Source organism: Anoplopoma fimbria, chromosome 9 (assembly GCF_027596085.1).
Source record: "Anoplopoma fimbria isolate UVic2021 breed Golden Eagle Sablefish chromosome 9, Afim_UVic_2022, whole genome shotgun sequence".
NCBI lineage: Eukaryota > Metazoa > Chordata > Actinopteri > Perciformes > Anoplopomatidae > Anoplopoma > Anoplopoma fimbria.
Window position 1 is genome coordinate 11,605,126 of NC_072457.1, and position 12,467 is coordinate 11,617,592.

A 12,467-nucleotide genomic window follows, 5' to 3' on the forward strand; every position below is an offset into this window, starting at 1 on the left:
ATTACACACAGGCATTATCCGTTGCCTCCTCACATTTTGCGACGGTATCCGATCTGTAGAAGAGATGACTGTCGCACGCCGCTAGACACGCTGTGGACCTGTTTCATGTCCGGGTACTGCAGAGATCTGACGGCCTCAGAGTCTCTGTGGCCAGCTGACAGCCGCCTGTAGCAGGAGTCACCACTGGTGCCTGTCAAGCCCCCTCCTCTCCCTGAAACGTGCTGCGGTTCAGAGTCCATGTAAGTTCCACAAAACCTTTTTATTTTTTATTAACAAACCGATCGCAAGTCGTCGATCACCTCAAACCAAACGCTGAGCTAGTGGTTTGCCAGTGCTAAGCTCCATGAGAGGCAGATTGGTTTCCTTGTCCCAGTGTTGTTCACTAATGGCTTACTGATTTCACTCACTACTAATGTTGTTGAGCAATCCTCCACATATCACTATACATTTTATTTTCCTAATTTACATTAATATCAACAATATGAAATTATTTTAATTTTAATACTCTATTTGCAAGTGAGTCCATGCTTTAATATTGGTTAATAGTCTAGCTATAACCATAGACTGTATAACCAAGAAACGAGCTAGTAATTAGTAGAATTGGAAGTAAATCCCCACATTTGAGGAGCAAATAATAATGCAATCCATTATACAAATTAACTGTAAACTGCATGATTGAATTGTGATATGAAAAGTAGTTTTTTTTAAGTCGCTTTTTAATTAACATTAATTCAATTTACAATGAATTTGCTGTCCGTTATCCAATCTAATCCTTTCAGTACTCCTCTGAACAATTAAAATAATCTAGAATTAAAAAAATCACAATGGGCATAATGACATTGTGTACTCTAAACATTTAACTAACATTACAGTCATGTAATATATCACATTACATGACTGTAATGTAATGTAATGTGATATATTCACATTTAATTAGAGTCTCACTATTCCTGCTGTGTCATGTTCCCAACTGTTTTGCTGTGTTCTATGCAGACATAGACAGTAATTGGTGTTTTTCGGTTTATGTTTCTGTCAATGATGAACCTCATTACATTTGTTAACCAATTTCGTATGCATGTAACTTAGTTACCGGCATGTTAAATTTGTAATCAAATTTGATTCTGCATTATCAAACTCTGACACGGTGTCTCAATTATTATAGTGTTTTATTTTTTTGTTCTCGTTTTCTCTCAGTTGTGTTTTCATTGATCGTTGCATGTGCATTCTGAAAAATGATTTAAGGGCAAATATGACATAAAAGAGTGCATATGTCTCCTGAAAAGCACTGACAAGGCTGCATCTGGTGTTGTTTCTTTTAAGTTAAAATGTGTAGGTCCCTCTAATGCCTTCAGGTGGTGCTGGCATACTGTTCTCTCTTTTCATTTACAATGGTTTGGTTGGAAGACATGTGGGGAAGTATCCTCCTATAGTTTATTTTTAATGTGGGAATAAAGCATGAAAAGAGCAATCACTTGTATCCCGGTGAGTCTGCTCTACATCACTATACAAGAGAGAGCTGATGGTTCAATATAACAGATTTACAGATCTGAGTCAAACCCCCCTGTTTAGTCTGTGTATAGCTATGCAGTATTATTTTTAATATTTTAATTTTATAATGGATGTAGACATAAAATGTCAGCGTGGGGAACTGTTGATTAAGCAAACCAGTCAGCTGTGCCTATTTTTAGAAGCTTGATAATGCAAAAGCCTCTCCAGTTGCGCACCAGCTGTCCCCTGTGAAGCACAGTTAACCTGCTAGATATGTACAGTTGCAAAACAGGAGATGAATCAAAGACACTTAGATATCCATACAGTAAAGACGAGTTAAAGGCATCCTGAAGACTGCTGAAAGCCCACGTCACTTTAACATTGTTAACACTTTTTGCTATTTCCATTTGAAATCCAAAGCTGAAATGACCACTTCAGTCTGCAGTGCAGACCTCGGCCCCAGGACCCATTTTCAGGGGTTATCCAAATGAGAGCAGCCTTTTTGTGGCTCTTGTCATTACTCCACCACTGGTCCTGTTTCAATCAATTCAGTTTCTCAAAAAGCAATGCTTTGATCCTTGATTTTATCAACTCCAGCTCTTTTGTGTTTCTAATTTCCTCGTCCCCCAACAGTTTGTTTTCATCTCGAGCCAGCTGTTGTTTTCCAGCGCCTCCCTGTAATATGTGTAAGAAGTTTTCTTCTTCATGTCTCAGCCTTGTAAAAATCCTTCTTTTCCTGTTTTTTTTTTTTAAAAGTAATTTGCCGAGCTCAACATGATAAAGGAACGTTACCCCAAAAACCAAACTGGTGTCCGGTGACCTTTTTGAACTTCATGATCAAAACTGAATGCATATGATGTTGATGCTAAGTGTGATGCAAAGGATAAACTATCAGAATTTTAATTCTTTAGACTTGATATTATGAATCACAGATAGGAATTCATCCAAGAACTTAGCTTGACCAAGTCAAGTTGGAACTTGTCAAGGCTGTTGTGAGGTTTTTTATACACTAAAATGTTGCAGCAAACTTTCAAATTTAATGAATCTGGAAACAAGATTTACTGATTTAGAGCAACATATGTTCTTCCGATTATCTCGCAGCATGCTTTGTGGACAAAGATCAGATTTTGCCACTAAACAAGCTCAAATATGTCAAACTTTAAAAAGTTATTAAGACATGGTTTATACCTCCTGGAAAACATTTCAGATTCTGATTGTTTTCAGACATATCGGAACATATCATCCGCAGTGTCTAGATTTTGCTTTTGGAATATACAGTGTTTACTAATGAAGCGCCAGTACATTATATTATATGTTGAACAAATAGGAAATACCTCTACAATGTATTGCAGTCCTATAGAACAGCATTGCAACCCATACCACCTTTGCAGAAATGTAATGTTTTTGTTGCGACTGTCAGAGAGGAGTTCACTTAACTCAGTGGTCATTTTAAAGGCTGTAGTTTGTGGTTGCGTTGTACTGGAATGCAAACCTTGTAACTCCAAACATGTATCTTTGTAGATGTTCAGCATAGTACTTTAGAATACCATCTCTTTTTACAATGTGTCACTTGGGTAAACTTGAAATTTCATGGAATAGGGTAACTTTATAAGTATTCATTCTACTTGTGAGCTTGATGCTTAAACATTTGCCTCCATTCAAAACAAACGAAAGGATACTCCATCTATAATACCCAGAAAGATATTGCAGAATATGCCCCTACTGCGAATGCAATCCGTTCAATATATAGTCCAGCTCTAAGATTCTAGTTTTTGTATTATTGAGATTAATGAATGTCTTATTGTCTGTTAGGTTTTTAGCTCGCTCCTTGTACAAGATGTCAAGTCACAATCCTTTGTTGAGGCTGGAGCAGCGAGCGTCCGAGGCTGACCAGATCATCGAGTACCTGAAACAACAAGTCCAGCTGCTCAAAGAGAAAGCCGGTAGGAGACACACTTAAACTCACACAACCAGACACTAAATCGCTTGTACATAGAATATTTTGTCAGCTGATTAAGAGCCAATATATTATGACCGAGTCTTAAAAAAAAGTATATATATATGTTAATAGTACACTTTTATGAATTCTGAAGTTGTTTCCTATTTGTGTCTATATTTCTGTGCAGAAAGTCCTGCGTTCAGTTGTACAACGTAATTCCTTTCTGTATTGGCTGTAGGAGTGACACACTTTTGGACTGAAGAACTGCTTACGTGCATGAAATCACAGTGTTATGATTTAAAGAGTGAAATCCCCGTCGGACTACTAGCAGTTTTATGATACCTGAGGCCCCAGTTATGGGAAAGTGCACTTAGATTTACAAGAATTTAATTTCCCATGGTATCAATAAGCTTGACTCATAGAAAGGGGGCCAAATGGGACATATATATTTCATACATATTAATTCATTTATAAATGAATAAATGCTTTAAACACATTATTAGGTAGAGTTCTGTCTTATTTTAACTAAATATAATGAGGGAGCAGAAGTTTCTATTTCTGTTGCAATGGTGTAAATGATAAAGCTCCACTTTGAATAATCTCTATGATCTTGTACAATTACAACTGTATCACTTGAACAATGGGAGAGATATGAATTATTCTAACGCAACATAGAGAGAGAGTGTTTTACTGTAATTTAAGACTCCTTGGGAATCCAAAAACTGGATGAATGGAAAACGTTGTGGGTTCTTTAACTCCAAAAGAGACAAACTATAGATTTTAATATTCACTTTGTTTTAGTCGATAATGTATTTCTACAAGTTCAGCAGTTCTGAAAATACCCTCTGGGATAGTGAAATTTCATTCCTGTGCTGAGAGCTAACAAGAATTTGCCTTGCTGCAGTCATCCAGGCCAGTGTCAGAGAAGAGAAGAAGCTGATGGTGGAGAATGCCAAACTGAAGAATGACATTGAGGAACTAAAAAAACAGCTGCTGGAAAAAGAGAAGAAGAGGGGAGGTATGTTGGGTTTGGTTCCAAGCCAAATCTTCCATCACAGATGAAATGTTTGTTTGTCTTTTGAAAGACCTTGATGTTGTTATCCTTCATATCTGGTTAAAGAAGCAATAGTAACATTTGATGTCAGTTGTTGCTCATTATAGCATTGTTTGGTTTACTATCAATGATGGCATCTTTTTCATTGTCGCCTCAGCCCATTATAGTTGGATCTTGTTTTATTATAAGCAGCCATACTGCTTCAAGAATAGCTATGTGCATCTGACATACGTTGACATTCAAGGGAAAAAAGCTCAGATCATTAACACACATTTAATGTTTTCCAGAAAGACACTACAGGAATAAAGAAAGGCTTGAAGAAATAAGCAATTTAACCTTATTCAAAAAGACCAAATATGTTAGTGTTGGAACGTAGAAGGAATGCGTTCAATTAAACCAAAGACTGTGTTTCTAATTGTGATGTTTATTTTGGGGGTTTTCTTTTCAATGGATTTAAAGTGGCATTAAATGTCCTAATCAAAACATGGATAAATAAGAACTTTTTTAAGCACTTTCAGTCTGCTCTGCTGATTTGTTATCGAGATGAGAAAAACAAACTATTGTATATGATTATAATGGTGCCTTGAGAAAAACAACATTTCTGCAGCCGAGGAATAAAAACTATGAAGTTGAGTGTCAAAATAGCTTCAACACCATTTTAATTGAGTTGAAAATAAAGCATTGATATAACCCACATAAGTTATGACTGCAATACTTTTTTTAGGTCCACTTTGGTTGTCATATTATCACCCTCATAAAGTTGTCATGGCAAACATGATTTTAATTTAATGTAAACATCCAGCCTACATGGAGCAACATAGGCATTCATTTGGAATTTCGTTTCTTGCCATGTGAAACATTTAAGACTAATACTCTCTTTTCTTAATCTCTTCCGTTTTGGTCTCTGCCAACTCCAGATTAAAATATCTGTCTCTTTAGCTGCTAAATGCTTTATTTTGTTCACCAGCCAGACGCGACGTCAGGGTAAAAAAAACAAAAAAAACTGTGAGCTGCAGTAGGCTAAAAGCAACCTCTGTAGACCTGATTCTAGTTATTCTCCGTGGGTTTGTTACTGCTAGCCCTCCGTTTTTTCATTACACACAGTCTTTTGATTCATTTTAATGTAACAATATGGGTAAGTGCAGATTTAATTAAAATTCTACTCGAGTTCCCAATGTTTACAGAGATACATGAATAAAAGAATGCACAGGACATCTTCAATAATGTCATTTGATACAAGAGTGCAACCATATAACCTCACAGCAAACTTAAGGGGAATGTTCAGAGTTTAAGAGGTTGTTGCCCGTAATTCCAAGGTAAACCGGAGAGGTCCTGAGCTCAGGTCCTAACATAGAATTAAGGTAATTAAAAGCATTATGGCAACGGTGGTGTGCCTGCAGACCGATGTTTGTCAGACACAGGCACAGGATTTTTGTAGGATTTCAAACATCAGGCGCCTTAAATGAGGGGTTATTTTTCTCTGGAGAGTTATTGTCGGACATTGTTCCCTGCTTTATGGCTCCATATCCTTGTTTCCATCAACGTGGACACTGTGTCATTTTCCCATCTAAGCTGTTTGCATCATGAGAGCAGTCCTCCCACTGGGTGTTTAAATAATTCTCCCTCTGTATCATTTCGTTGTAACATGTTGATGCAACCAGCTCTGTGCGTACGAAGTAGTGTACCCTGTGTATTTGTAACGTAAATTATCTTTTTTACATCAGAACTGCTATGCTCTTGTCGTTTCATACTTTCACACAACATTATGGACACTACGAGCCGAGAAAAACAGTTGTCAGAGATATTTAAAAAAAAAAAAAAAAAGTATTTCAGACAGCAAGCATGATCCTCTATTTAATCATGTCTTTCTACTGACCTTTTACCCGCTTTTCCTCCTGAAGTGCGAGCAGTGGCCATGCCATCGAGTGACAACAGTGTCGAGTGCATTTCGAAGCCCGTCCCTCCTCAACCCTCTGGACCAGCATCCTCTGCTTCCCCTGCTGCTGCCGTCCAGAGCCCCACTCCCAAAGATGAGGGTAAAAAGAAGAAGCCAGAGAAAAAAGGTAACAGCTGGAGAACAAAATGAAGGCGCATTTCAGTGTTTTATTATGAATCCTTTGAAGTTTTCACATCCAATAGAATTTAATTAAATCTCTTTAGATATGTCATCTAGCAACATTTGTATCATAAATTTCAGTTACAGTTTTTCTTCTATTTCAGTTTTATCAGAAAGGACTTTATTAAAGCCATTAAAGTGTCCATTCAGGATATATTCCTACTTCATCAGCATTATTATTATTATTATTATTATTATTATTATTATTTGGAAATTAAAGGCAGAATGGGTAAGACTTTCCATATGTATTGACTCAAATCCCTGTTCTTCTAATTTATGAACCCTTGAAGTTTGTGGCGGTGTGTGTATCTGCCCTCCGCCTGTATTGGCCTCTAAATGGATCCATGATCTCTAGACCTTAGTAGAAAAGACTTTTAGTAAAGCTTCATTTGTCGTGGACTTTTATGGTTTTTAAGCTTTGTTTATGAAAAGACGTCCTTGTCTATTGTCACCAGCAATTAAGTCCAATTTGAGAATGATTTAATGTTGTTGTTTTGTTGATGTGCGTCATTCTAGGACCCCCTCATAAAACCAAAGTATCCCTATGTGTCAAATATAATGGCGTTAAACTGTTTTACATTTATGATTAAGTTAAGAACACAAAACAAGAAAATCCCTGCCACATAATTTCAATTATTTGCAGTAAATCACTCAAATATCTATTTCACTTTTAGCAATAAGAAACCTGGAATCATCATCATCAGAAGGGCTGTCAGGCAGAGACAGGGAATAATTAGCACTGGATGTGTTTATGGGTTTATAATTATGAAAAGGGAAGAAACAAGCTTTAAGACACTGACAAATTGATTGCCGTGTCTGACATTTCTTACATCCAGATGTTAGGGAGCTGTTAATTTGAGTTGCATCTTCCTCTTTTATAAGGTGTGGTACATGTAAATCCCTTTGTTACCTCAGGCATTAATGTAGCTGTGTTCTCACCTAATCCAAACAGTCATTACTCGTTAGTCTGCAAACCCACGTGTAACCTTAGTGTAGTCTGTAATGTTTTACGTCGCTGCGCTGTCATCGCATCAGAGCATTGATTACACAGAGGAGAAAATGTTGAATATCAAAGGCAGGGGTTGGAATTCATATTCATCAGAGCTGGTGTCGGCTCAGAGGAATGATTAAAGACCATGTGGTCATTTGATCAGCGCAACCCACTGGAATGAATGTGTTAGCAAACCAGGCGAGTGAAAGGTACTCTGTCCCGGGAGGAAGCATCTGCTATTCTGCTATGTCATTGGATCATGAGGCACTCACCCAAAAGTGCACATTGCTACACTCCTTTAGTCAAGGTATGTGCCCCGCATTTCTGGGAAGAGGCGAAAAAAGTGCAACCCTTAGGCTGATCATTGGTGGGTTTGTTGTCATTTATGGGAGGAAATTAAATCAGATTCCAGACAGATGCCCGGTTTTGCTTCAACTATAATTTGTTTTTTTATAATTTCCCTTGCAACCATACCAGCGGGCTGAAATATTGTCAGTGCTTTTAAACAAACATTTCCGATTAATATCATGCACATTTTAGTGATAATAGCATGAAAACTCTCACAGATGTCTCTTGTCATGCAGCAAACCTTCCCTAAACATATGATTGATAGCTACTGTCTGAATGTCTGTGCTAAAAGTGCACCCAACCAAACTTACAACACCCCAGTACATTGTTTTACCACACATTTGTTGGAATGAAACAGATTAATGCAAGTGTGTAGTTTAACAGTATTTCTTTCCTTGTGTGCCAGGAGGGGAGAAAGCAGAGAAGAAGCAGGCAGCCCCCAGCCAAGAAGATGCCAAGGTGGACGTGTCTCGTCTGGACATGCGTGTTGGACGTATAATCACAGCCGAGAAGCACCCAGATGCCGACAGTCTATATGTGGAGCAGGTGGATGTGGGAGAGGCTTCTCCTAGGACAGTGGTCAGCGGGCTGGTCAAGCACATACCTCTGGACCAGGTACAGTACAACTCATATACACTCAGTTGCTAGGTTATTATATTCAGCTAGCTAAAACAATACATAAGCCCTTGTAGCTGGCAACTGAGTGCAATTTGCAGAGTGGCATAAAGACATTTCTGCAACATCATGTGATGGTAAAGTTCAGTGTATTTAACAGAGGTAGGGTCATGGAACTTAGTCTTATGCTAAACTGGCTACCTTAGAAGAATCCAGATATGTGTAGGGATTCACACACATTGCCTGATTTAGCTTGTTTTTGAATGTTTCATCAGACCCAGGTCACAAGCATGTACATGTCAAAATCAACATATGCAGACTTTCTACAATGTCTGCTTATGAGTAGGAAAATGTAGACTTCAATGCAATATTTTCCTACTAACTTTATGAATCCCTGCAGGGACTCTATTTGAGAGTTGTTTCAACCAAATACACAAGCAGTGCTATATATAAGTTTATATGCATTAATGGCTCTCTAAGGTCATAACAAGGATTTATTGGTCCATTTAAAGTGACAGTTAAGTAATCTCCATTCTGACGGTTCTGCTTAGAATCTCAATATTTCATGTGGGTGATTCAGGATTTCTATAGAATATTGTTATTTATTTTGCATCAGATTTATGTTTCGCTCCTGCAGCCAACAAATGTATGGTTGTCAGTAATTCTCACTTTTACTGTTCAGATTTCTAGACCAGGGAGCCTTTGTTCATTAAACTTCTGCATTATAATGTATGTTCAAAGTGTATATCACTTAAATGGAACCATATGCTTGCTGAAATCATGTGTAACAAACCCTGTCTGACTTTGTCAAAAAGTAACTATTATACCTAAGGGATAAATCATTAAAAGTGGAAAAGTTTATTCCACGCACACAGACAAATTTTTTAGTGTTTTAGCTCTCTAAAACAGCAAACCTCTGCTGCCTTTTGTGTGTCTGCAGCAGTCCATTACCCACAGTCTAAAATCAACTCATTACTTTACTTTACATGTTAACTGTTTCTTGTTACTCTTGAAATAATAGATGTTATACGAGTTCAGTTTGTTTAGTAAATACTGTTACAGAACATTCACATTCTGTCCCTGACTTGAGATGAAAAATGAAAAGCACAACCAAAACCCTGTCAAAAGAACATGAGGGATTTTAAATGTAGCTTATCTAACAATTTCTTGTGTTTCTGGTGTTCCTCAAAAAAATGGTATGATTATTTGTTATTTAGATCTGCAGTGCATCATTTTATGGAATGTTGGAGTGTTCTTTTTCTCAGTTTTTGGTAGAAACGGCCTCTGGTCTTCTTCTAAATGTTGGTAAGCCGCAGAGGTCTCCAGACAAGAGTTAAGGGTTTTTCTGTTTGCTTTTCCCTTTGATTTATGAAATGAGGAAAACAAACCATAAACCTCCAAAGCAATTTTAAATTAGTAGATTGGCATTGCCATTATTGTTTATACTGGATTATGTAATTTGTATGTAATTTGAAATGGGTATAATTTATTTTTCTGTCCCCCGTGCAGATGCAGAACCGCATGGCAATCCTGATGTGTAATTTGAAGCCAGCCAAGATGAGAGGAGTGGTGTCCCAGGCTATGGTCATGTGTGCCAGCTCACCAGACAAGATCGAAATTCTTGATCCTCCAAGTGGAGCAGCACCAGGGGACAGAGTTACTTTCCAGGGCTTCCCAGGTACCAGCACCAGATTACTGTACCCACGAAAAACAGAGAATGCTTCCCCCACTGCTGAGTGTTGGTTGATGATTGTTGTGGAATTAAGCCCACTGAAAGAATTTCCCAGCCTAGTTTCCACGAAATGCCTCTGACTTTAGGAAATGGGAGGGTGTCGTTTATGCTTCTCACTGCCAGAAACAACACCGATCATGATGTGTTCTCAGACCCCTCTGAAAGCTCTCATTGAAGGACTCGGCTCTGTTTGTTGGTGGCTAAATGGCCTGTGACTGCTGAATTGACAGACTAATCAACGCTCATTGCTGGGAATGTAACCTACTCCTTTTTTTTTTATTATTATTCAGTCAGAAAGATATTCTCATATTCATTTGAAAGCAATAACCAAAAGGGAAGTTTTCCTGTGAAAAAAAAGTAAGAGTAAGATATGATGAATGTGGATCTGTGGTCAAAGTTCCCAACAGTCCAGATGCATCAGTTGAGGCTTTAATCCCTGCAGTACACATGGCCCAGCCACTCCAAAAGCTGTTTGATTCACGAGGCATCTCTATGGCTGGAATTATTTTTATGGATACTGAATTAAAAAGTCATATCCTATTAAAACTTCACCAAAGAACAGTGGAGGAGGATAGTGCAATGATGGGATTGGTTAATTTGTCGTGATGTTGCGGTATTGTTTGTTTAACAATACAGCTGTTCAGTTTCCTGAAGTACATATAAAAGGAAATAATAGGTGAAAGGGTTTTTTTCTTTCTCCTATTTTCCCTTTTTTCTCCAACCAAAGGGCCATGGTACAGATTCAGTTACAGCCAATCCCCTGCTGGTGTGGGTACATGGTTGTAATTGCCCACATTTCCCCAACTAAAGGGGCCCAGCTCCTCTGCTTGAACTTAAGAATGTGCTCAAGTTGCTAATCCAAACCGCTTGCACGCTTCTGATCAAAACTGAATGTTGCCACTCTTGAGTAGTAAATGGCAGTGTTGGGAAAGGAAACACATTTGTGTCCTCATGCCCTGAGATGGTTGAAAACAGACAGAAGCCAGACAGACAAGTCCCTGTGAAGTGAGAAGCTCATTTAATTGTTTTCCGCGGATGCATGCTTTGATTCTGAGAAGTTCGGTTTAGATGTTTGGAATTAAGGCTATGAACAAACTATATTTTAAAAGGCTGACACTCAGAAGATGATAGAAAGTCACAATTATTCTATTCTATAAACTATTTACAATTCACTTGAGATGAATACAATTAGAATTGGCCTGATAAATCTTGGTAATTTGCTCAGGATATGTATTTGCTTCAGCTTATAACACAGATCGTTTCAGTGTATGCTGAATATGAAAAAGCCATGGAGCAAAGTTAGGTCATCTGTCAATGGCATTGATATATCAAAACAGTGTTTCAGGAAGTTATGCAAGTACAGTCCGGATCCAAAAATTCCTGCATGTGTGATGGATGAGCAGAGAACAGACGAGTTTCTAATGCATCAAACTGACTTCTTGATTGCAGGTGAACCAGACAAAGAGCTGAACCCCAAGAAGAAGGTCTGGGAGCAGGTTCAGCCAGACCTACGCACGGACGGCCAGTGTGTCGCAACCTACAAGGGAGCTGCCTTTGAAGTTGCCGGCAAGGGAGTCTGCAAAGCCCAAACCATGACCAACAGTGGAATCAAATAAAATAACAGAGCTGCTTGAAATAGCTCAGTGTTTACTTGGCAATCATCTGCAGTGATGAAGATGATGTTGTTGAGAAACAGAAGGGCGAGGAATGGAAGTTAATGCTTTGAAGATGTTCAATAAAGGGTTTTGAAAAGTACATGTTTTTAATGTCTGTCATAAGAATCTGTCACATGACAATCAGTTTGTTTTTTATCCCTTAAATATACACATCAAAGTGAAGTTATTTAATACAAATGTGTTTCTGCTTGCGTTCATCAACTTCGTCCTCTCTCCGGAGGCACATTAGCTCGATTGTGCTTTGATTTTGAGGTTATAACTCTAAAGGACATCAGTGCTGGACCTGAGCGAGCGTCATTGGTTTCCACTTTGTCTAGTCCTGAGCATTTTAATGAGCAGGAGATGAAACAGGGATGTTGTACAACAAAGCCCAACAAAAACAGATCAGGTTCTTGAGCTCTTTGCAGGGGCTATTTAGATGGCGCTCAGTCCCAGCTCTCCGATATTCTGGCCAACTGTCGGAATCTCAGTCTGTGCTCTGTGATGCCAGTACCATGTGCTTTATTTT

At 38.3% G+C, this 12,467-nt stretch overlaps 1 protein-coding gene across 1 annotated transcript; it reads left to right on the forward strand.

Moving 5' to 3' along the window:
• Positions 1–110: 110 nt before the first annotated feature.
• On the forward strand, positions 111–12,030 carry aimp1a (aminoacyl tRNA synthetase complex interacting multifunctional protein 1a). Its single transcript, XM_054604135.1, has 7 exons — positions 111–239; positions 3,301–3,431; positions 4,332–4,445; positions 6,383–6,544; positions 8,343–8,551; positions 10,061–10,229; positions 11,733–12,030. Coding segments are annotated over exons 1-7 (954 nt in total). The 5' UTR covers positions 111–237; the 3' UTR covers positions 11,900–12,030.
• Positions 12,031–12,467: the final 437 nt, after the last annotated feature.

Coding starts and splice junctions, on each gene's coding strand:
- aimp1a (XM_054604135.1), top strand. Junction 3,432..4,331: donor GCTGCTCAAAGAGAAAGCCG/GTAGGAGACACA, acceptor GCCTTGCTGCAG/TCATCCAGGCCAGTGTCAGA. Junction 8,552..10,060: donor AGCACATACCTCTGGACCAG/GTACAGTACAAC, acceptor TCCCCCGTGCAG/ATGCAGAACCGCATGGCAAT.